The sequence below is a fragment of the Schistocerca nitens genome, chromosome 7, assembly GCF_023898315.1.
Source record: "Schistocerca nitens isolate TAMUIC-IGC-003100 chromosome 7, iqSchNite1.1, whole genome shotgun sequence".
NCBI classification, from domain to species: Eukaryota; Metazoa; Arthropoda; class Insecta; order Orthoptera; family Acrididae; genus Schistocerca; species Schistocerca nitens.
In genome coordinates, this window is record NC_064620.1 from 150,919,541 (window position 1) to 150,941,783 (window position 22,243).

At 42.9% G+C, this 22,243-nt stretch overlaps 1 protein-coding gene across 1 annotated transcript in view; it reads left to right on the plus strand.

The window, feature by feature from the left end:
* LOC126195510 (protein lev-9-like) overlaps positions 1-22,243 on the plus strand; it is a 447,516-nt gene that overhangs the window by 41,051 nt on the left and 384,222 nt on the right. The window contains exon 2 of the mRNA XM_049934137.1: positions 21,489-21,591. Within this exon, the coding sequence (XP_049790094.1) occupies positions 21,489-21,591 (103 nt within the window). The remainder of the gene's footprint in view (positions 1-21,488; positions 21,592-22,243) is intronic.

Genomic DNA, 22,243 nt, shown 5'->3' on the forward strand with positions numbered 1-22,243 from the left:
CTGACAAAAAAAGCTATATTTTCTGTTTGAGCTGTCACTTCAGCCAAACTTCGAATAACCAGAGTATTATTTAGTCACACGTCTTTTAACTGAGAATCTCGTATCGTGCAATCCATAACAACTTGCGGAGTAATCTTCTTAAGTTTAGCATTAGCAACACGTAAAATTTATAAGAAGATTTAGTCAGATCATAAGTTACGTATTAGCTTCTTTTAAGTAATCGGCAAATATTTATATTCAGATTTCTACCTCCTTTTATCACTGCGAAACGTAATCAGTTTAACAGACACTCTCGAAGGAAAAAATAAATACTCAAATACACAAAGAATAACGTTGTAAATGCGTTTGATTGTAGAATAATTCAAATAATTATTACGTTTACTTGAAAATCAAAATAGAACATGGCTTCCACAACTCTTATGGCTTCCCTACATGAAACCCGAATTATACAAAACCATATACAAAAATAAGTTGGTGAGCTATGTCCAAGCCGCCGTCAAAATGCTACTATAAAATGCACTTCGCAGCTTATACTTTTGTGGCGTTGAATAATACTGCTTCCTCATTTGTCCTACAAGCAAGTACTATGTACATTGAAGTTTTGAAGAGCCCGTGACTCAACAACATATTTGCCATATATTTTATAATAAATTGGAGTCCATTTCTTAAGTAATTACACTTATATGTTAAGCTACCTTCTTGCAGAAATGTAGCATTCTACCATTGTCTTCTGAGACTGTCATTGATAATTGAATCAAGTAATACCACACTGACGCATTATGTCTTCTAGTCACCAGGTATTTTTTTTCTTTATTGTATTTCGATTCCCCCCCAAGAGGGAGTACGGGCTGGCAGCAGCGTAATACGCCGCTCTGCAGGCTACAGATAAAGTTAAAAAAAAACACAATGAAGAGACACAACAATAAAAATAGGTGATAAAGCGGTGACTGATTAAAACTGGTACATGGCGAAAAAGTTGTGAAGAAAAGATAAAAAACAAAGAGGTCAGTGATGCTGATGAGCAACACTTAGGAAATAGACAGGCATAATTTAAAAACATGGCAACAGTCTGGTTTCTGTTCGCAACACTTTAAAAAGTGGACGCACAACACTGAACACTCACGGAAAACACTGCACGATAGAGTTGGAAGGCATACGGGTATTTGGGGGGGGGGGGGGGGGAGGACCCGGACAGGTGAGAGGGGGGAAGGGGGGGAAGGGGGGGAGCCGTCACCAGGTCTGAACTAGGACTCTTAATATTGTGCTGTTTTGGAACTACAGGTACTAAAAAAGGTGGGATATAGCTGCGCCAATACATTCAGGAGGACTTCCCAGCTGAATATTCCTTAATACTAAAGCCACGTCCCCTTACAATGAGAAGTACTCAACAATATTCTTAATAACTTAACCATTTTAACAAAATAAATAGAACATACATGTGCATATTTCACAAATGTTGTTTATGAACGTCTACAGTATCGTTAGTTTCAACTTTAGCCACGAGGTGACAGCATGTTACAGTGACTTCCTATGTTAACGTCACTTCACAACATTAGTTCCTACTACACCTGCTAGATGCCATATACGTATACTTAGGCGTGCTAAATGCCACGCCTCCTTACTCATTAGGGCAGACAAGTACTTAAGCATTGCCAACTGTTACAGTGCAGTGCTATTACGGAAAAAAATTATATGGTTGGAAGTTTACTGTTTATAGTCGTAATGATTCTTCTATCCTTAAGGTTTCACATCACGTCGGAAAAAAGGAAGCTATCGAAGTAATAAAGAGGCGGGCTGTTAGACTTGTTACCGGCAGGTTGGATCAAGACGTGAACATTACGGTAAAGCTCCCTGAACTCAAATGGGAATCTCTAGAGGAAAAAGGTGTTCCACTTGGAACAGACTGCAAAACGATCCTGCTGCCACCAACATACACCACGTATAAGCACCGCGAAGACAAGATAAACCAGGCTTCGTATGGAAGCGTAGGTTTATAGATAGACGTTTTGCCCTCGCTCCCTTTGCTAGTGGAACAGGAAAGGGAAACACTGTAAGTGCTACAAGACACTTCCGCCGTGCACCATATAGTGGGGCTGCAGGGAATGTAGATGTAGATGTACTATTACTCCAGATCATTAGTTTCCTTAGACTTAACGGCAGGCAGCTCTGATCGTTGTTCACTGTCTCGAAGTTGATTATACATTATTGCAGCTATTGTTAAGAAGTAAAATGTGTCGTATTACAGGCTTATAAAGTTTAGAACAGAACTAGATTTTGCGATGGTTCAGAACAAAAAGAAATTTTGCGACACTAAACGGACACAGCTGATTATCTCCAAGCTGTGACAGGCTATGAAGTGAATTGTGACTGTGGCATAGTATATACAGAAGAAACGGGAACTACTACAGAGAAGACGGATAGAGGTTTCCAGCTTAGTGGCTTTCCACCATCAAGGAAGTGAATACGAGCGAGGAATACAAATAACGACCAGGAAGACACCTCTGCTACATGAAAATAATATTTCTTAAGACTTTCCCCTTCATGCTTTGACTGTAACGCCTTCTATCCAATAACGGTAGCAACTAATAGAAGCAAGAAAAATTTTATCCAATAATCCCATTTCTTCAGACGAAGAGTGTTTCACTTTCCATCCCGTGACGTTGGCCTGTCAATAACAGGCAAAAAATGCCTCATATTCAGCATAAATACAGATAAAATCTCTTTCACAAGTGCACGCAACACAGGTCCTTGGCAGTGTTCAACTAATTGTGAACATTACAAGACCCTGAAGAAGACCCAGGGGGGGGGAGGGGGGTCGAAACGTCGACTTTGTAGAATAAATTGAAGTATAACATGAACATGACACGGGATACCATCATAGAACATTTTACCTGAAATATGTCACAGATAAGAAAATACTTTAATATCAAACTTTCTGGCAGATTGAAACTGTGTACCGGACCCAGACTCGAACTCGGGAACTTTGCCTTTCGCGGGCAAGTGCTCTACCATCTGTGCTACCCACACACGACTCACGCCGCGTCCTCACAGCTTTACTTCCGCCAGTACCTCGTCTCCTACTTTCCAAACTTCACAGAAGCTCTGCTGCTAATCTTGCAGAACTAGAACACCTGGAAGAAAGGATACTGCGAAGATATGGCTTAGCCACAGCCTGGGGGATGTTTCTAGAATGAAATTTTCACTCTACAGCGGAGTGTGTTCTGATATGAAACTTCCTGGCAGATTAAAATTGTGTGCCGGACCGAGACGGGGCGTGAGTCGTTCTTGGGTAGCTCAGATGGTAGAGCACTTGCCCGCGAAAGGCAAAAGTCCCGAGTTCGAGTCTCGGTCCGGCACACAGTTTTAATCTGCCAGGAAGTTTCATATCAGCGCACACTCCGCTGCAGAGTGAAAATCTCATACTTTAATATCAATTTGGTAGAGTTAGTTCAAGGTGTTGATGGTGTTACACTTCCCATTTCCGCCAGTGTATAAGAAAACATTCAGTGGAATCTGGTGAAGGGACAAAAGATAAAAATTGTGATAACTGTGGCCGGAAGTGGATATTAATCTATAGTGAAAGGGGCGATAAAAGAAAAATTTACTCTGGAGACAGCTGTGAAACTCTTGGGCGAATTATTCGCACTTACGCACGTTAATACTTTAACGTAAGCCGTCATTTCTAGGTGGCAGAGGAACGCGAGCCGCGGTCGGACGCCTGTGAATGGGTGTTTATCGCGGAAAATGCCGCCTTTAATCTGGGCTGACCCGCGGGACAGCGCTTTCGGCTACCTGTGTGTGCGCGCGCCGGTCTATTAGCGGCACGCGTGTTAACACCGGCAGCCCTGCCGCGCCGACGTAACGAGCTCTCGTTAGTTCGCCTTTTAATGGCCCATTCGGACCGAGTCACCGCAAGTGTGGCCCGGCCGCCACAGTCCCAGTTATATTTTCGCAGCCCGCCGCCCCGCCCCGTCCCGTCGCATCGTTAATAACGGTAATCATAAAGGCCGCTCCCATTCAGCGCCGCCTATTTAGGAGGACATTCGATCTCTCCGCGGGAGCTGGTTGTGTCGTTCGGACTCCATAATGACGCTCGTATTCCTTTCACATTCAAAAGTAAAAGGACATCTCTGAATGGCTTCTCGGCAGTCGGAGGTTTCGCGCAGCTCCTCGTTTGCCGGTCGCTGCTTTACGTCGCGAATAGGTCATTCAGCTTCCCGGCCTTCGCGACCGGTTAAGCAGTTACCTGCAGAGGGGAGAGTGGTTCCTTGTGCTCCTGACCATTCTACCCTATCGCCTGGGAAAAGACGTTTACGAAAACTTTATGGGCAGAAAAGGCTATTGTTATAAATTTTCCGACAGGCTTCGGAAGACCCCGCGGCACCGACCGACAGCCGTGCCATCCGCAGCCGTTAGGGTGCAGATATGCAGGAACGTGTGGTCAGACTGCTCTCTCGCCCGTTGTCATTTTTCGTGACCGGAACAGCTACTTCTCAGTCAAGTAGCTCCCCAATCGGCCTCACAAGAGCTAACTGTATCCCACTTGTCAAAAGCGCTAGTCAGACCCGGACGATCACCCATACAAGTGCTAGCCAAACCCGATGGCGCTTAACTTCGGTCATCTGACGGGAAACGGTGTTACCACTGTGGCAAGGCCGCTGGCTTCGCAGCAATTCAATTACGTTTACCTATAATGGAGAAACTGCCGTAGAGTCGGCTTACCCTGCCGAGCAACGTCAAGTTCACCGATCCCTAGTTATGACGTCTACAACGTGTCACTAATGACGTGTTACTTGACGTAATCTACGAACCCTTTAACTGCTTGCAACGTATACGGCATGAACCCAAACTCCATAACCAATAATTATTTAACTAAAAATAAATTTTTAATGTAACATGTTTCTACATTGGAGTAAAAAACATAACATCGTTTCTTGTAGCCCCATCTAGATTCCCAATCCCATACAGATACTTCTGAAAATTTGTGATTGTGAATTTTTAATAGTTAGAGAAATGCTTGCAAGATTTGTTACGAATAGGTGGGTTACGCGCAATACATAATTGCTGCATGAGTAGTTGACCTCCACTCATCTGTTGAATGCATCGCACGAATTTCCTTATAAATCTTACAGTATTTTCAAACCATTTAGAACGTCACATTCACAAATTTTCACAACTATCTCTACTAGGTTAGAAACCTGTATGGGACAATGAGAGATTATTTTATGCTTTTTAGCCTCATTTAAAAACGCTTTGCATTAAAAAGTTATATTTATTGAAATTATTTTCTGCTTTTTAATCTTGTGTGTGTGAAATTTCTCAGTGGTTCAGCGAGTAATGGGAACGATATGAGAACGCAGCAAATACACAATTGAAGGCAGAGCTTTATAGTGCACCAATTGCCCGGCAAGGTGCGTGCGGCCCTGTAACTTTGAGGCTATCGCTGCAGAGGCGATAGGAATCCTTGCAGATGTAGCAGTGCTGTATAGCAGCTGTCAGAGAGTTCCACGCATACCCAAGTGGAATGCACTCCAATACTACCGGCACAACACGCTCGTCTCACAGGCCAGCTGAGATTTCAGGCGTTACCAGCTACCATCTCTACCGCTACAGGGGCTTGGAGGATCAGACAGACAAGAAAGGGAGTTAATATTGTCATCCAGTGCTAAGCTACGTTTAAAATTTCAAACCTCTTGTACATCAGAAATTTAGTTTAAAATCAATTGCTAAATCTGATCTGAACAGACAGACAGACAGACAAGAAAGCGACCCAATAAAGTCCATGAAAATATAGGAGGTTCTTCATGGACATTTTTTGAACATATTTGTGTAAGAAGAAAGGGATTACTGGTGCCTAGTTAACAACCCATGGACCTTGCCACTGGTGGGAAGGCTTGCGTCCCTCAGCGTTACAGGTAGCCGTACTGTAGGTGCAACCACAGCGGAGGGGTATCTGTTGAGAGGCCAGACAAACGTGTGGTTCCTGAACAGGGGCAGCAGCCTTTTCAGAAGTTGCAGGGACAACAGTCTGGAAGATTGACTGATCTGGCATTGTAACATTAATCAAAACGGCCTTGCTGTGCTGGTACAGCGAACAGTTGAAAGCAAAGGGAAACTACAGCAGTAAGTGAAGTTCGGTGGCAGCAGGAACAAGACTTCTGGTCAGGTGAAAACAGGGTTATAAATACAAAATCAAATAGGGGTAATGCAGGGGTAGGATTAATAATGAATAAAAAAATAGGAATGCGGGTAAGCTACTACAAACAGCATAGTGAACGCATTATTGTGGCTAAGATAGATACGAAGCCCACGTCTGCCGCAGTAGTACAAGTTTATATGCAAACTAACTCCGCAGATGAAGAGATTGATAAAATATATGATGAGATAAAAGAAATTATTCAGACAGTGTGAAACTTCCCCTTTAAACAATTATACATGACTGTGCTTAAACTGACACACAATATTTTTAGCGCAACGCAATCTGACTTTAAATAATCTCTACAAGAGAATGGCCCTGACTAACATTAACCTGTACTTTTCACAAATCACTTACCTCACAAAAATCTTGGTTACTCCCACTACTGCAATACAGCCAGCGCCACTACTGCCAGCTAAATAAAAGATTCAAACTATGGAAGGCACTAACTACTGATAGGGATAGTTAGCAAATGAAAGATATTAATAGAGAACAAACAACGTATTTACCTTGATATCATCATTATATATATATATATATATATATATATATATATATATATATATATATATATATATATATAGAGCAGTTCATGACAAATTTCAAAACTCTGCCATCTCTCTCCCCACATCCACCACTTCTGGCGGCTCACCTCCAACTGCGCAACGCTACGCGCTGTTCACAGCCAGCTGCCTAGCACTACAATGGCGAGTATTACAACAATGCAAAGCAGCCACAGACTGCACACAGCACAGCCAGTGATTTTCATACAGAGGCGGCGTTACCAATAAAAAAACCTAAACAGCCTACTTACAAGTGAAGGGCGACGAAAATCTGATAGTCATGGGTGCATGGAATTCGATAGTAGAAAAAGAAAGAGAAAGAAACGTAGTAGGTGAATATGGAATGGGGATAAGGTACGAGAAAGGAAACCGCCCGGTAGAATTTTGCACAGAGCATAACTTAATCATAGCTAACACTTCGTTGAAGAATCATGAAAGAAGGCTGTATACATAGAAAAGTCCTGGAGATATTGGAAGCTTTCAGACAGATTAAATAATGGTAAGACAGAGATTTAGGAACCAGGTTTTGACTGTAAGACATTTGCAGGGGCATATGTGGACTCTGACAACAATATACTGGTTATGAACTGTAGATTAAAACTGAAGAAACTGCAAAAAGGTGGGAATTTAAGGAGATGGGACCTGGATAAACTGAAAGAACCAGAGGTTGTAGAGAGTTTCCGGGAGAGCATTGGGGAACGATTAACAAGAATGGGGGAATGAAATACAGTAGAAGAAGAATGGGTAGCTTTGAGAGATGAAATAGTGAAGTCAGCAGACGATGAAGTAGGTAAAAAGACGAGGGCTAGTAGAAATCCTTGGGTAACATAAGATGTATTGAATTTAATTGATGAAAGGAGAAAATATAAAAATGCAGTAAATGAAGCAGGCAAAAAGGAATACAAACGTCTCAAAAATGAGATCGACAAGAAGTGCAAAACGCCTAAGCAGGGACGGCTAGAGGACAAATGTAAGGATGTAGAGGTATATATCACTAGGGGTAAGATAGATACTGCCTGCAGGAAAATTAAAGAGCACCACTTGTATGAATATCAAGAGCTCAGACGGAAACCCAGTTCTAAGCGAAGAAGGGAAAGCATAAATGTGGTCTTTACAAGGGCGATCTACTTGAGGACAATATTATGAAAATGGAAGAGGATGTAGATGAAGATAAAATGGGAGATATGATACTGCGTGAAGAGTTTGACACAGCACTGAAAGACCTAAGTCGAAATAAGGCAACTGGAGTAGACAACATTCCATTAGAACTACTGATAGCCTTGGGAGAGCCAGGCCTGAGAAAACTCTACCATCTGGCGAGCAAGATGTATAAGACCGGAAAAATACCCTCAGTCTTCAAGAAGAATATAATAATTCCAATCCCATAGAAAGCAGGTGTTGACAGATGTGAAAATTACCGAACTACCAGTTTGATAAGTCATCTGCAAAATACTAACGCGAATTCTTTACAGACGAATGGAAAAACTGGTAGAAGCCGACCTCGTGGAAGATCAGTTTGGATTCCGTCGAAATGTTGGAACACGTGAGGCAATACTGACCCTACGATTTACCTTAGAAAATAGATTAAGGAAAGGCAAACCTACGTTTCTAGCATTTGTATACTTAGAGAAAGCTTTTGACAATGTTGACTGGAATACTCTCTTTCAAATTCTGAAGGTGGCAGTGGTAAAATACAGGGAGCGAAAGGCTAATTACAATTTGTACAGAAAGCAGATGGCAGTTCTAAGAGTCGAGGTGCGTGAAAGGGAAGCAGTGGTTGGGAAGGAAGTGAGACAGGGTTGTAGCCTCTCCCCGATGTTATTCAATCTGTATATTGAGCAAGCAGTAAAGGAAACAAAAGAAAAATTTGGAGTAGGTATTAAAATCCAGGGAGAAGAAATAAAAACTTTGAAGTTCGCCGATGACATTGTAATTATGTCAGACACATCAAAGGACTTGGAAGAGCAGCTGAACGGATTGGACAGTGTCATGAAAGGTGGTTATAAGATGAACATCAACAAAAGCAAAACGAGGATAATGGAATGTAGTCGAATTAAGTCGGGTGATGCTGAGGGAATTAGATTAGGAAATAAGACACTTAAAGTAGTAAAGGAGTTTAGCTATTTGGTGAGCAAAATAACAGATGACGGTCGAAGTAGAGAGGATATAAAATGTAGACTGGCAATGGCAAGGAAAGCGTTTCTGAAGAAGAGAAATTTGTTAACATCGAGTTTAGATTTAAGTATCAGGAAGTCGTTTCTGAAAGTATTTGTATGGAGTGTAGCCATGTATGGAAGTGAAACATGGACGTTAAATAGTTTAGACAAGAAGAGAACAGAAGCTTTCGAAATGTGGTGCTACAGAAGAATGCTGAAGATTAGATGGGTAGATCACATAACTAATGAGGAGGTATTGAATAGAATTGGGGAGAGGAGGAGTTTGTGGTACAACTTGACTAGAAGAAGGGATCGGTTGGTAGGACATGTTCTGAGGCATCAAGGACTCACCAATTTAGTATTGGAGGGCAGGGTGGAGGGTAAAATTCGTAGAGGGAGACCAAGAGATGAATACACTAAGTAAATTCAGAAGGATTTAGGTTGCAGTAGGTACTGGGAGATGAAGAAGCTTGCACAGGATAGAGTAGCATGGAGAGCTGCATCAAACCAGTCTCTGGACTGAAGACCACAATAACAACAGTTAACAACGTAATATTGTGATTAGTAATATTTCTGTTTGTTACCCCAGTCTCCTTTATTTTTTAAAAAATAACTTCGCAATAGTGAAAAACCCTGGAATACGCAAATATTTTAACTTGGAAGCAATCCGATTGTTGAGCGCGTCTAGGGAGAGACGCAAAAGATCTGTGACGTGGTTACTATTGCTGGAGGAACAGCTCAGCATAGCGTGTTTGTGCTATTCTATAACTGACAAGGGAACCTCCCCATCGCACCCCCCTCAGATTTAGTTATAAGTTGGCACAGTGGATAGGCCTTGAAAAACTGAACAGAGATCAATCGAGAAAACAGGAAGAAGTTGTGTGGAACTATGAAAAAAATAAGCGAAATATACAAACTGAGTAGTCCATGTGCAAGATAGGCAACATCAAGGATAATTTGCGCTGTAGAGCGCAGTGGTCTCGTGGTCAGCGTGACCAACTGCGAAACGAGAAGTCCTTGGTTCAAATCCTCCCTCGAGTGAAAAATTTATTTTCTTTATTTTCGCAATGTTATGATCTGTCCATTCGTTCATTGACGTCTCTGTTCACTGTAATACGTTTAGTGTCTGTGTTTTGCGACCGCACCGCAAAACGGTGCGATTAGTAGACGAAAGGACGTGCTCTCCAATGGGAACCGAAAACATTTGATCGCAAGGTCATAGGTCAACCGATTCTTCCACAGGAAAACACGTCTGATATGTTCTATACGACACTGGTGACAGATAATAATTGTCTTAAAATAAAAAATTAAACTCTTCACTCGAGGGAAGACTAGAACCCAGGACTTCTCGTTCCACAGCTGCTCACGCTAACCACGGGACCACGGCGTTCCTGAGCTCACACTTTCCTTGATGTTGCCTATCTTGCGCATGGACTACTCAGTTTGTATACTTTGCTTATTTTTTTCATAGTTCCACACAACTTCTTCCTGTTTTCTCGATAGATCTGTGTTCAGTTTTTCAAGGCCTATCCACTGTGCCAACTTATAACTAAATCTGATGGGGGTGCGATGGGGTGGTTCCCTTGTGAGTTCTTACACTAGATGTATATTGGCCGACAATTCATCAGTAATGATTTCTGCTATGTATCACAGTAAACGAGTAAATAACACTGTCGTGAAAGCAAACGCGAGACAGGATGGAGCAGTACAGAATCCACGCGTGAGGACAACGAGTATAACAGGAATTAGTGTCATTAACAGAAATTCCGTGAGTGAATGGAATAAATCTGTTCCCAATAAAAATACACAGCATATACCATCGACGTTTGCACTATTGTTCAGGAATTTTTAGCGCATTGCAAATGCAAAGTCAAATGTGGGTAAGAAATCAACGAGTTGCAATTACTCTGCAACGAGGACAGGACATCACGGGTGTCCCATTCCAAAATACTCAGAAAATATCCTTAAAAATGTGTCGACATGTTAAGTTCAAACCCATAGATCCATCGCGAACTTCTGCACTCTGTGCTGACTACTTATACATGCGGTAGGGGCCAATGCCAGGAGCACGAGTGTTATATAAATGAGTTTGGATATTTCAACGCAACATGAATGTACTCTCTGACCTTACAGCGCTTCGTAAAGTTATTAGTCACACTGATAACTACATTAATACTGCCTACACAGTGATCAGCCAGAACGTTATGTCCACCTATCTATTCCCGGTATGTCCACCTTTGGTATGGATAACAGCGTCGACGTGTCGTGGCATGGAAGCAATGAGGTCTTTTTAGGTCGCTGGTAGGAGTTGGCACCACATCGCCACACAGAATTTCTACAATTCCCGCAAATTCTGAGGAGGGGGGCGATAAGCTCTGACGCTAGATACCATCACATCCCAGATGTCATCGATCGGTTTCAGATCTGACGAGTTGGGGACCAGCACATGAACTGAAACTCGCCACTGTGTTCCTCGAACCACTCAAACACGCTGCTGGCCTTGTGACATGGCGCATTATCCTGTTGAAGAATGCCACTGCTTTCGGGAACCATGGTCGTCATTAAGTGGTGTAAGTGGTCTGGAACTAGTCATGGTGCCTTGACGAGATCCATGATCCATATGGACCCATAGATGCCCACGTCAATGTCCCCCAGAGCATAATGAAGTCGCCGCCAGCGTGTCCCCATCCTAGCGTACAAATGGTTCAAATGGCTCTAAGCATTACGGGACTTAACATCTGAGGTCATCAGTCCCCTATACTTAAAACTACTTCCTAACTAACCTAAGGAGATCACACACGTCCATGCCCGAGGCAGAATTCGAACCTGCAACCGTAGCAGCAGTGTGGTTCCGGATTGAAGCACCTAGAACCACTCTGCCACAGTGGCCGGCCCTGGCGTACATGTGATAAGGACCTGTTCCCTTGGAATGGCGGATTCGCTCCCTCCCGTCGGCATGATGAAGAAGGTATCGGGATTCATCAGACTATGCAACACTCTGCCACTGCGTCAATATTCACTGACGAGGGTCACGTGCTCATTTCAGCCGTAGTTGCCGATGCCGTGGTGCTAATATTAGGACCCGCGTGGGTCGTCAGCTGCGGATTTCCATCGTTAGGAGCGTCAGGTGCAGTGTGTGTTGAGACACGCTTGTACTCTGCCCAGTATTAAAGAGTGGTGTTAGTTCCGCCACATTTCGCCGCTATATGTTTTACCAGTCTGACCGACATCTATTAATGACGGGTTACCGCTCAACCCCACGACGTTTGAACGTGGTTTCGCCTCCATTTCGCCAGGTGTTAAATGCACTCATCACAGCACTCTTCGAACAACTGACAAGTTCTGCAGTTTCCTTAATGCTCGTGCCGAGCCTCCAGGCCATCACAATCTACCCTCGGTCAAAGTCAGATACGTCGCGTGCCTTCTTCATTCCACACATGAGCAGCACGTTCACTGGCACTACACACACCTTACGTGTTTCTAACTAACAGCCGGGACCGATGACCGTAGCAGTCTGGTCCCTTTAATCCCACAAACCAACTAACCAACTAACAGTCGTTCCTCGCCAAGTGTCGCTGCTATGGCCCGGACGAGTTTATATCGATAGTAGGCCGATGGTCATAATGCTCTGGCTTATCAGTTAGCTATGATTAAGTTATGCTCTGTGCAAAATTCTACAAGGCGGCTTCCTCTTTCATTTCTTCCCCCCAATCCATATTCACCTACTATGTTTCCTTCTCTCCCTTTTCCTACTGACGAATTCCAGTCACCCATGACTATTAAATTTTCGTCTCCCTTCACTACCTGAATAATTTCTTTTATCTCGTCATACATTTCATAAATTTCTTCATCCTCTGCAGAGCTAGTTGGCATATAAACTTGTAGTACTGTAGTAGGCATGGGCTTTGTGTCTATCTTGGCCACAATAATGCGTTCACTATGCTGTTTGTAGTAGCTAACCCGCACTCCTATATGATTTACTGTATGATTAAATGATGATGGCGTGGCCGGCCGAAGTGGCCGTGCGGTTAAAGGCGCTGCAGTCTGGAACCGCAGGACCGCTACGGTCGCAGGTTCGAATCCTGCCTCGGGCATGGATGTTTGTGATGTCCTTAGGTTAGTTAGGTTTAACTAGTTCTAAGTTCTAGGGGACTAATGACCTCAGCAGTTGAGTCCCATAGTGCTCAGAGCCATTTGAATTGATGATGGCGTCCTCTTGGGTAAAATATTCCGGAGGTAAAATAGTCCCCCATTCGGATCTCCGGGCGGGGACTGCTCAAGAGGACGTCGTTATCAGGAGAAAGAAAACTGGCATTCTACGGATCGGAGCGTGGAATGTCAGATCCCTTAATCGGGCAGGTAGGTTACAAAATTTAAAAAGGGAAATGGATAGGTTAAAGTTAGATATAGTGGGAATTAGTGAAGTTCGGTGGCAGGAGGAACAAGACTTTTGGTCAGGTGATTACAGGGTTATAAATACAAAATCAAATATTCAGGTAGTGAAGGGAGACGAAAATTTAATAGTCATGGGTGACTGGAATTCGTCAGTAGGAAAAGGGAGAGAAGGAAACATAGTAGGTGAATATGGATTGGTGGGAAGAAATGAAAGAGGAAGCCGCCTTGTAGAATTTTGCATAGAGCACAACTTAATCATAGCTAACACTTGGTTCAAGAATCATAAAAGAAGGTTGTATACCTGGAAGAATCCTGGAGATACTAATAGGTATCAGATAGATTATGTAATGGTACGAGAGAGATTTAGGAACCAGGTTTTAAATTGTAAGACATTTCCAGGGGCAGATGTGTATTCTGACCACAATCTATCGGTTATGAACTGCAGATTGAAACTGAAGAAACTGCAAAAAGGTGGGAATTTAAGGAGATGGGACCTGCATAAACTGAAAGAACCAGAGGTTATAGAGAGTTTCAGGGAGAGCATAAGGGAACAATTGACAGGAATGGGGGAAAGAAATACAGTAGAAGAAGAATGGGTAGCTCTGAGGGATGAAGTAGTGAAGGCAGCAGAGGATCAAGTAGGTAAAAAGACGAGGGCTAATAGAAATCCTTGGGTAACAGAAGAAATATTGAATTTAATTGATGAAAGGAGAAAATATAAAAATGCAGTAAATGAAGCAGGCGAAAAGGAATACAAACGTCTCAAAAATGAGATCGACAGGAAGTGCAAAATAGCTAAGCAGGGATGGCTAGAGGACAAATGTAAGGATGTAGAGGCTTGTCTCACTAGGGGTAAGATAGATACTGCCTACAGAAAAATTAAAGAGACCTTTGGAGAGAAGAGAACCACTTGTATGAATATCAAGAGCTCAGATGGCAACCCAGTTCCAAGCAAAGAAGGGAAGGCAAAAAGGTGGAAGGACTATATAGAGGGTTTATACAAGGGCGATGTACTTGAGGACAATATTATGGAAATGGAAGAGGATGTAGATGAAGATGAAATGGGAGATAAGATACTGCGTGAAGAGTTTGACAGAGCACTGAAAGACCGGAGTCGAAACAAGGCCCCGGAAGTAGACAACATTCCATTAGAACTACTGATGGCCTTGGGAGAGCCAGTCATGACAAAACTCTACCATCTGGTGAGCAAGATGTATGAGTCAGGAAAAATACCCTCACACTTCAAGAAGAATATAATAATTCCAATCCCAAAGAAAGCAGGTGTAGACAGATGTGAAAATTACCGAACTATCAGTTTAATAAGTCACAGCTGCAAAATATTAACGCGAATTCTTTACAGACGAATGGAAAAACTGGTAGAAGCAGACCTCGGGGAAGATCAGTTTGGATTCCGGAGAAATGTTGGAACACGTGAGGCAATACTAACCTTACGACTTATCTTAGAAGAAAGATTAAGAAAAGGCATACCTACGTTTCTAGCATTTGTAGACTTAGAGAAAGCTTTTGACAACGTTAACTGGAATACTCTCTTTCAAATTCTGAAGGTGGCAGGGGTAAAATACAGGGAGCGAAAGGCTATTTACAATTTGTACAGAAAGCAGATGGCAGTTATAAGAGTCGAGGGGCATGCAAGGGAAGCAGTGGTTGGGAAAGGTGTGAGTCAGGGTTGTGGCCTCTCCCCGATGTTATTCAATCTGTATATTGAGCAAGCAGTAAAGGAAACAAAAGAAAAATTCGGAGTAGGTATTAAAATTCATGGAGAAGAAGTAAAAACTTTGAGGTTCGCCGGTGACATTGTAATTCTGTCTGACACAGCAAAGGACTTGGAAGAGCAGTTGAACGGAATGGACAGTGTCTTTAAAGGAGGATATAAGATGAACATCATCAAAAGCAAAACGAGGATAATGGAATGTAGTCAAATTAAATCGGGTGATGCTGAGGGGATTAGATTAGGAAATGAGACACTTAAAGTAGTAAAGGAGTTTTGCTATTTAGGGAGCAAAATAACTGATGATGGTCGGAGTAGAGAGGATATAAAATGTAGACTGGCAATGGCAAGGAAATCGTTTCTGAAGAATAGAGATTTGTTAACATCGAGTATAGATTTAAGTGTCAGGAAGTCGTTTCTGAAAGTATTTGTATGGAGTGTAGCCATGTATGGAAGTGAAACATGGACGATAACCAGTTTGGACAAGAAGAGAATAGAAGCTTTCGAAATGTGGTGCTACAGAAGAATGCTGAAGATTAGGTGGGTAGATCACGTAACTAATGAGGAGGTATTGAATAGGATTGGGGAGAAGAGAAGTTTGTGGCACAACTTGACTAGAAGAAGGGATCGTTTGGTAGGACATGTTTTGAGACATCAAGGGATCACAAATTTAGCATTGGAGGGCAGCGTGGAGGGTAAAAATCGTAGAGGGAGACAAAGAGATCAATACACTAAGCAGATTGAGAAGGATGTAGGTTGCATTAGGTACTGGGAGATGAAGAAGCTTGCACAGGATAGAGTAGCATGGAGAGGTGCATCAAACCAGTCTCTGGACTGAAGACCACAACAACAACAACAACATCAGTGAATTACGCACATCAAAGTTATAGACGCCGGTGCCTGTAAATGTATATATCCATACACGGTAATTCCGTGACCTTACAAACTTCCTAGGATGCTAGAGAATGATAACTGTATCAATACCAGGTAACGGTCTCCGTACCAGAAACTAATGAGTGGAAAGTTATAAGCGGAAACCCTTCTGATAGCTCTGACACAGGAATACATGTTGTACTGGTACTGTTGTTGCTAAGAAAGTAGAACAAGCAACTTTCAGAGATCGTAGTATGGACCAAAATTAGGAAAAAATGTCCAGTAGATATGGGCTCCAAAAAGGAGTTGTTCATCTCCTCTATTGTGGAACACGTCTCTTCTATGGAACAAGTGCTCGTAGTTCTGAAGGTATCGAGTTCAGAGCCCATTTTCACTAGACATTTTTTCCATGTTTTGGTCCATACTACCACCTCTGAAAGTTTCTTACCTTACAGTCTTAGCAACAACAGTACTGGTACATGTATTCCAGTGTCAGAGCCGGCCGAAGTGGCCGTGCGGTTAAAGGCGCTGCAGTCTGGAACCGCAAGACCGCTACGGTCGCAGGTTCGAATCCTGCCTCGGGCATGGATGTTTGTGATGTCCTTAGGTTAGTTAGGTTTAACTAGTTCTAAGTTCTAGGGGACTAATGACCACAGCAGTTGAGTCCCATAGTGCTCAGAGCCATTTGAACCATTTGAACCAGTGTCAGAGGTATCAGAACAGTTTTCGCTTTTAACCTTCTTTTACGGTACATGGACCCTTAGCTCAAAATGTTACGTTTATCCTTCTCCATCATCTTCGAAAATTTGTAACGTCGTCACAGAATCATACTTCATATACACTGATGAGGCAAAACATAATGACCAGTTGCTTAACAGCTTCTTTGCCCGTCTTTGAAATGAAATACGTAACTGATTCTGCATATCAGGAATCCGTTGTTGGCAGGTTTGTGCAGGTATGTGGCATTAGATATCTACGCATAGGCTATGTAGTTCGCGCAAATAACGGGCCGCTGATTTCATACGCGATGATGCCATCCGATATCTACCCCGATGGGTTACATATGATTTACATCAGGCTAATTTGGTCGCCAAGACATCAGCGTGAGTGCACTGTAATGCTCCTCAAAGCACTGCAGCACAATTCTGGCTCCGAGACACGGACAGTTATACTGCTGAAAGATGACAGTGCCGTCAGGGAAGACATCAAGCATGAAGGGATGCAGGTGGTTCGCAGCTGTTGCGTGTCTTCGATTACTACCACAACTGCCATACCAACACAGGAGTATTTCTCCTATAGCATAATATTGCTCCCACCAGCCTGCGTCCGTGACGCTCTGCAGGTTTCGACCCACCGTTCACCTCGATGACGGCGTTTGTGGAGACGACCAGCGACCTAGTGTAGCAAAAATGTGATTCACCCGAAGACCGGACACGTTTCCATTGATCGCCGGTCGAATCCCGATGGTCCCGTACCCACTGCAGTCGTAATTGACGATGTCGTTGGTTCACCATGTAATACGTTGGGTGCGGAGCTCCATGTTTGACAATGTACGATGAACGGTATGCTGTGAAACACTTGTGCGTGCACCAGCATTATGCTCTTTTGGCAGAGATTCCACAGATCACCCACCATGTATCCTACTTTGCTGAGCAGACACGCCTCCTAACCCCACGTTCTGTGAAGAGTCGTGGACGTTTAACCATTTAGCCCCTAGTGGTGCTTTCATTGTCCTACCACTTTCCGTAGATGCTCACGACATTAACACGTGAACATTCAACCAGCTTCGCCGTTTTCGAGATACACAGGCTCAGTGTAATAATAATTTACTCTTTCTTAGAATCGCTTATCTGAGTGGATTTCCCCATTTGCACCCCAAATCTTCGCTAGGGTGATTCCCCGCCATCGTCTGCTCCACTTACATGCTTTTGTCACCGCCTCACGTCACCGCAACGCCACCACGCGGCGTGCAGCGTCACGGTGGGCAGTGGTCATAATGTTTTGGCTTATCAGTTTATAGATCCCGTATATTCCCCACACCAGAGGAGTGAAAGTCAGTTGTCACTGTACATATGCCGCTGCGTTTCCTTTACAGTGCGTAATTCCCTCTATAAACATCCTACCACATCTTATTAACTGACATCCTAATGAAGAAATTCGGACAGAAATCTGTCTTCATTGTCAGTTAAAGATCCTCCTGCCCTCTCTTCGCAGTATATCACCTCCTCTTTCACTACCTCATTTCCATAAAAGCCAATAACCATTTGACGACACCCATTATCATCCTCTGACGAGACCCGTATAAAGATTTTGATGCCTTACAGCACCCAAGCATCCCTTAGTATTACACAGCCTCATTTCACTGTAAACAGTATCAGCTTCTATATCTTCTACCCAGTTAAGTAACAGATCCGATATTACGTAAGCAAGCTCACCGTACAAAATATTTGTGAGACCCTTAAAACTGTACACCGGTCGCTATGGAGCGCAGCAGCTGGTACAGAACTGGTGCCAGCATGTGCTGTCGCGTACCACTGCTGGCGTAAGTCATGGCAGCAAAGTTGTATCTGTGTGTCAGCTGTATGGAAGCACCGCAATAAGATGAATCGACGGTGAGACATGATAGAATGGCAGGTATGGGCCATCGTATTTAAAAGTTCCCACGACACACCAAGATCGAAGTTGGTGTACCTGTGGTTATCCTGCAGGTAAATACCTGCATATGCGAAAGGTTTTTATGCGGGTAACTGCCCATTTTTTCAATCAACGGATCAGTAATGAAAATTAATGCATTATCCAGGACTGTAACGCGTATGTCTCACGTAAAATATATTAACTGTGGCAAATAGTAGTCCGGTCTATGACTAAGTGAGTGATTATTTATCTTTAGTCATCAAGAGTGACCTTCGTTGTTTGAAATCCCCATCATAATTCTTTTCTGCATACTTGTTACCCAAGATTAAGTATGATTCTCTGGCAGTTGGTATAAAAAATTAAAAATAAAGTGAACCTATTTTTCACAAAAACCACGACATTTTTTACTATCAGGCGCAAGAACAAACAACGCAGATGGTCTCCCGACCCATGAACATGCCACATATAATTGACCATGTGAAAAACTTGGATATTCCAGATTTAAACCACAAACTTTCAAGGATTGGCCTTGTGATTTGTTAATGGTCATGGCCAATGCAAGACGGATCGGAAATTGAGGTCTTTTAAACCCAGACGGCATATCGGTTGGGATCATCGGGATCCTCGGAATGAGAAGTTCCTCACCTTCGAATTTTCCTTTGAGTATCGTCGCGTAAATAACATTGTTCATCAATTTACTTACCACCAAACGCGTACCGTTGCACAGTTTTGGTTGGTTTATGTTTCGAAGCATGATTACTACGGAGCCAAATTTTAGGCGTAAATTGTGCGGTGGTAAGCCAGGCACATCCAAGTAGTTTAAAAATTCAGTTGGATAGTTGGTGGCTTCATCTTCATTTGTTACACAGTCAATAGATTTGAATGAATGCATTTTACCAATGATCTCATTCATAATTATGTAGTTTAGGTCTTCTACATCTTTATTCTTAGCCCCTAAAATTGCTCGCTCACTCAACCATTCATTACTTTTGTAGTTAGTAATGATGTTTGGGAATACTTTGTTGATAAGTGCGTCATTCGATGAGACAAAATTACACCACGTTTTATAGTGACGTTTAGCTGACATTTGCCTTTTGTTATTCCATGCCAGATGCGTTTTTGTTATACCACGTTTTATAGCGGTCGAACGGGATAAAAAGTATCTTATGTTCGTCTCCTGGTTCTAAGCTACCTCTCCGCCAATTTTCAGCCAAATCCAGCCGTTCTTGAGTTATAAACAGTGTAACTAACACAACTTTCTTTTATATATATGGAATATTTAGTTTTCGCGTCAGTTTTTTGGTTGATTTTTGACAAAATGGTCGCATGTGTTCACACAGTTACAAGTTTCTGCATAAATGAAAATTTAAAAAAAAGTATGTTGGAATATAAAACCATATTATTACGAAACTGACGTGGCTTGAATGAGACACACTCATATGTGAAATATCCTATTTCTCGCGTCTTGAAAAGTATAAATGAACTACTTCTTGTCTCACAAATCATACAATAACGCATTCGTATCTCAGAAAGAGTAAAAGAACCGCGTGTCACGAAAGCCCAAACTGAACTGTCTGATGCAACTTGTGGCAACTATTTTGGTCTGACTGATATCGCAAATACAATGAATATCCGCATGTGACTTACATCCATGAACTGTATATACGACTGGAGTCTTGTCTCACGTCATTGGCAGAATACTTTTGCAACACAAAAATTCAGGTTCGGCATTTACCCTGCCCTAGCGCCTTTGCTTCTGCATCTACCTAAACGACGTTTCTTACATTTTGTCCTCTAATTGCCCAATAACTCGTTCCTTGACGCACACAATAGAACTCCCGCTAAAGTGAGTGAGAAAACTCGTGTGTTGTTAGACGCACCACAAAGTGCACGTCAGTATTGTACTCACACAGGACAAGCTGAAAGTAGATCACAAATTCTTGCTGTTTCTGCGGCCACCGCATGAATTCCGTCGCAGTGAACAACACGAAAAGTTGAAAAAGATAAAAAAAATGGCTCTAAGCACCATGGGACTTAACATCTGAGGTCATCAGACCCCTAGACTTAGAACTACTTGAGCCTAACTGACCTAAGAACATCACACACATCCATGCCCGAGGCAGGATTCGAACCTGCGACCGTAGCAGCAGTGCGGTTCCGGACTAAACCGCCTAGAACCGTTCGGCCACGGCGGCCGGCTAAAAAGATCATTATCGTTGAAAAAATTGGTGAGCAGTCGGGAGGAGAGACGTAGCTTGATATTTCTTAGAAAATAATTTCATTTATAAAGCTCGTTTAAAAACTTTATGAGAATGAACGAGTGTAATTATCAGTTCGTAGTACATATTGTGTAACAGAAATTATCGAAGCAAGACACTGTGACGGGAACAGCAATTACTTTTTCCTATAAGTTATTGGCTACGCGGAGTCTTCGGTATCTTTCTCGGCGGTACTGTGAATGCAGAGTTTTTATTTTCGTAATAATTTGGTCCATTATTTTATGGGCCTAAACTCTTTTAACGTACAGTACATTGTCCCCGTTGTGATAGTATTAACTTCTGACGCCAAAGAAACACTGTTTCAGATCACATTGTCATTTAAAACATTCATGTGTTCCGGGCACCAAGTGGCTATATTCTGCCGCCTTTCTTCTCGAAACCACTTTGTCATCGCACCGCGGTACATGTGAAGTGCGCAGTTGCAGACGTCTTCACCGCTTGGAGGCACGCTTGTGTGTAAACGCTTTGGTTTCTACCAGCAGCATTTGCGTGACGTCGTACGTGTTTCCAAGCGCGGATATAGACTTCCCGCTGCTTCCGCACAACATGCAACAGCTGGGCGAAGGTCGCGGGTTAGGCAGCCCGTGCAACAGCGCGCACTCTTGTAGCGCGCTAAAAGGAACATGTAAATGGACTCTAAGCTACGTCGTGCCTGTGTTACAGGGCCAGAAATGCCTCCGCAAGTGCAGCACGGACGAGGATTGCAAGAGCAAGAAGAAAAAGTGTCTCTGCGACGGCGCATGCGGACTCAGCTGCATCAAGCCTGGTGAGTACCGCTGAGACGGCGGCGCTACCGCTTACTGCAGCCCCAGTGGGGACCGAACCAAGGTGAACATTACCACTTTCCCACAAACACCTGTTACGAAGCAGTGGAGAATACACGCTACACTAGTATCTGCTTATTACATTTGCAATTACAGGGATGGAGTGGCTCCAGCCATTCACATCTTACCACGTGTGAATTTAAGGCAGGGTGGCACTTTTGGCCACTGTTTGCATCGCGACGCTTTCATAGCTCGAAACTTTTGGCAACAAAGCTGATGAATCTTTGAACATGATTTAGTAGTAAGTGCTGTGTTTCAATTCTTTCTTATCTTTCTTCCGAACTCAATACTTTAAGTGGTTACGCGTTCATTCTTCGCAACATTGCTTGTGTGTGTGTGTGTGTGTGTGTGTGTGTGTGTGTGTGTGTGTGTGTGTGTGTGTAATCCTATAACTAGGACTATATGAGGTTTCACAGTCGTATATCTCCTCAAGAATTTTTCTTCTGGTTCTCTGGAAGTCTGATATTAGTTCTGCCTTTTAATAGAATCAATTTTCCCCTACACCGAGCCTACTTACGTGTTTCTGCAGTATTTGAATTCATAGCCCTGCACTTGAGCAATGGTTCTTCGCCTAGCTCAGCTAACATTGGAATA